The 561-nt window shown below is 53.5% G+C and overlaps 1 protein-coding gene across 1 annotated transcript in view; it reads right to left on the bottom strand.

The window, feature by feature from the left end:
• LOC106814284 (CD109 antigen-like) overlaps window positions 1–561 on the bottom strand; it is a gene marked incomplete in the record, with an annotated part of 61,689 nt that overhangs the window by 10,150 nt on the left and 50,978 nt on the right. Inside the window, 2 exon segments of the mRNA XM_014818580.1 lie at window positions 61–166; window positions 454–481. Of these exon segments, the coding sequence (XP_014674066.1) occupies window positions 61–166; window positions 454–481 (134 nt within the window).

Raw genomic sequence — 561 nt, 5'->3', positions numbered from 1 at the left:
GAGAGAGAGAGAGAGAGAGAGAGAGAGCGAGAGCTTTGTAATGTGGTAGCGCCACCTGGCGAGAGCACACGGTACTTACCCCGGTGAGGTCATTGACCTCGGTGAGAGTGATGAGCACGAAGGCGGTCAGCGACACATTGCTGTAGCGCGTCGACGGATTGTCCGGCTGCAAACACAAGAGCATCCCGGTAACACGGGATAAAGGGGGGCGGCTCAGTAATACGAGAGAGAGGGGGGTGGTTCGGTTACATATAAGAGAGAGGGTGGCTCGGCAACAAGCGTGCGCGAGAGGGAGAGAGGAGCGGTGTCTCGGCAACAAGCGTGCGCGAGAGGGAGAGAGGAGCGGTGTCTCGGCAACAAGCGTGCGCGAGAGGGAGAGAGGAGCGGTGTCTCGGTAACAGACAGAGAGAGGCAAAATTAACAGGAAACTCATAGGAACGGCGGCAGCAGCACCGAAAGCTCCACTAGCCGCAAGAAATGTCTGGAATATGTATACATGGTATATATATACAAATACATATACATATAATCAAGAGCTAATAATACCTAGAGTGTACAACG

The sequence above is a fragment of the Priapulus caudatus genome, unplaced genomic scaffold (assembly GCF_000485595.1).
Source record: "Priapulus caudatus unplaced genomic scaffold, Priapulus_caudatus-5.0.1 Scaffold898, whole genome shotgun sequence".
Lineage (NCBI taxonomy): Eukaryota > Metazoa > Priapulida > Priapulimorpha > Priapulimorphida > Priapulidae > Priapulus > Priapulus caudatus.
The sequence above is the reverse complement of the archived record's forward strand: the minus strand, read 5'-3'. Positions and strand labels throughout refer to the sequence as shown.